This window comes from Odontomachus brunneus, unplaced genomic scaffold, assembly GCF_010583005.1.
Source record: "Odontomachus brunneus isolate Ranch 3 - 2012 unplaced genomic scaffold, Obru_v1 Obru_scaffold_328, whole genome shotgun sequence".
Lineage (NCBI taxonomy): Eukaryota > Metazoa > Arthropoda > Insecta > Hymenoptera > Formicidae > Odontomachus > Odontomachus brunneus.
In genome coordinates, this window is record NW_022639778.1 from 17,882 (window position 1) to 19,620 (window position 1,739).

Sequence of the window (1,739 nt, forward strand, 5' to 3'; positions counted from 1 at the left end):
TGCAGCTTAAAGAAGATGATTCAAATTGATTGCGCTATCAATTTGAATCATCTTTAAGCTGTATCGTTATGGCTCGCAAGTTTAATTAAAATCCTATCGTATTTTATCGTATTTTATCTGATTATACACAATTTTGTATTCTATAGGAAACTGACGATAAAAATTCTATCTAATTACTATAAAAATCTATTGTATTCTATTGTATACGATAAAATACTATTCACATTTGTGAATTTACGAGCCAAAATCTATATTCAAAACGATAGAAAACGATAGAAGGGTAGAATTTCATTCTATCGTTCTCTATAAATTTTTTTACTAGGGGTGCTATTGGAAATAAACTATTTGAAAAATTGGTTTGAAGTTAAACAATTAAGCATGCAAAGTTGTAAAAAAATTAAAAATAATTAATTTTGAAATTTGATTGCCTTCTTTGTGAAAAGTCAAGAATTCATTTGAACCTCATACATACAAAATTTAGTTCCGAATGCTTTCGATAATTAAAGATTGTTTAAAATGGTTTTCAGAGTTTGTTAATGCGCATTGAAGAATTTGTGAAAGTCTCAAAAGATTGGGAAAAAATCATTCTGCAAAAATATGTAGACCGTTACATAACCTTCGTATCTATTGTTGTAATATCCTTTGTAATGGCTGGAATTACCGTCATTATTGCTCCTTTATTTCTGCCACTCGAATTTCCTGTAGAAGTATGGTATCCATTTTCGACGCAAACGCTATTACGAAAGTATATTATTTACGTGATGGAAATGTTTGTCATTGCTCATACCGTACTCTGTCTTGGTGTGGATATCATGATCGCCGTTCTTCTATTCTATCCGACAGCAAGAATAGAAATGTTGGCTCTTGAGATACAAGGAGCTACTGATGAATCTGATGTAGTATCATGTGTCAAGAAACATCAGGAAATTATAGGGTAAGTAAGAGAAACAAAATATATCCTCTGTATTATTAATAAGATTACCATAAAGAAAATCGTATTTAATCAATCAGTAAAACAAGGAAAGGGAGCTTTCATTTTTTCTTTATTATCTTCATTTTTTTAAATCTCTACCTTAAATAATTGTCGCTAACTATGAATATTTAAGTAACATATTTTTTATTACGGAATTTTATTCTACGTAAAGAAACAAATAACTTTTGTTTGAAAAAAATTGTATATGAATTCCATTTTCTGACATATTTATAAAAATATCTACAAAATTATTGGTCTCAATAATTTTTTACTCGAATTCTATCAACTTTACCAAAAATTAACAACAAATATGAATTGATTTTGTTCTCATAGAACTCTGAGAATTTTTTCAGAATTTTTTAATTAACTTTTTAGTACTGCATTTTCTTGCATTTTCTTTAAGACTCCTGGGGAGTGAACGAAGAAGTCCGTGTTGACGGTGGAGTCATAGTAGTTAGCGGTAGGAATGAGAACCTTGTGCAGCACGTTTACTGCATGGTAAACGCATTTTGGTTTTGTTCCGTGATATGAATACTTGAGTTTGGTTCTGTTCCGTGCTATGAGTTACTGTATAGTATATACTACTGTGTCCAAAAAGTAAGGTGACATTGCATTTATTTCGAAAATTCTTTATTTATTCTTGCAAATCAATTTCGTCCCCTTCAAAGTAATCCCCCCCTGATATAATACACTTATTCCAACGGATTTTCCAATCTTCGAAACAGTTGTAATAATCGATTTCAGGAATGGCCTTTAGCTCCTTCTT

At 30.2% G+C, this 1,739-nt stretch overlaps 1 protein-coding gene across 1 annotated transcript in view; it reads left to right on the forward strand.

Moving 5' to 3' along the window:
- Window positions 1–527: 527 nt before the first annotated feature.
- Window positions 528–1,739, forward strand: part of LOC116853468 — a gene marked incomplete at its 5' end in the record, with an annotated part of 6,794 nt that continues 5,582 nt past the window's right edge. Inside the window, one exon of the mRNA XM_032834577.1 lies at window positions 528–934. Coding sequence (XP_032690468.1) covers window positions 528–934 — 407 coding nt within the window. The remainder of the gene's footprint in view (window positions 935–1,739) is intronic.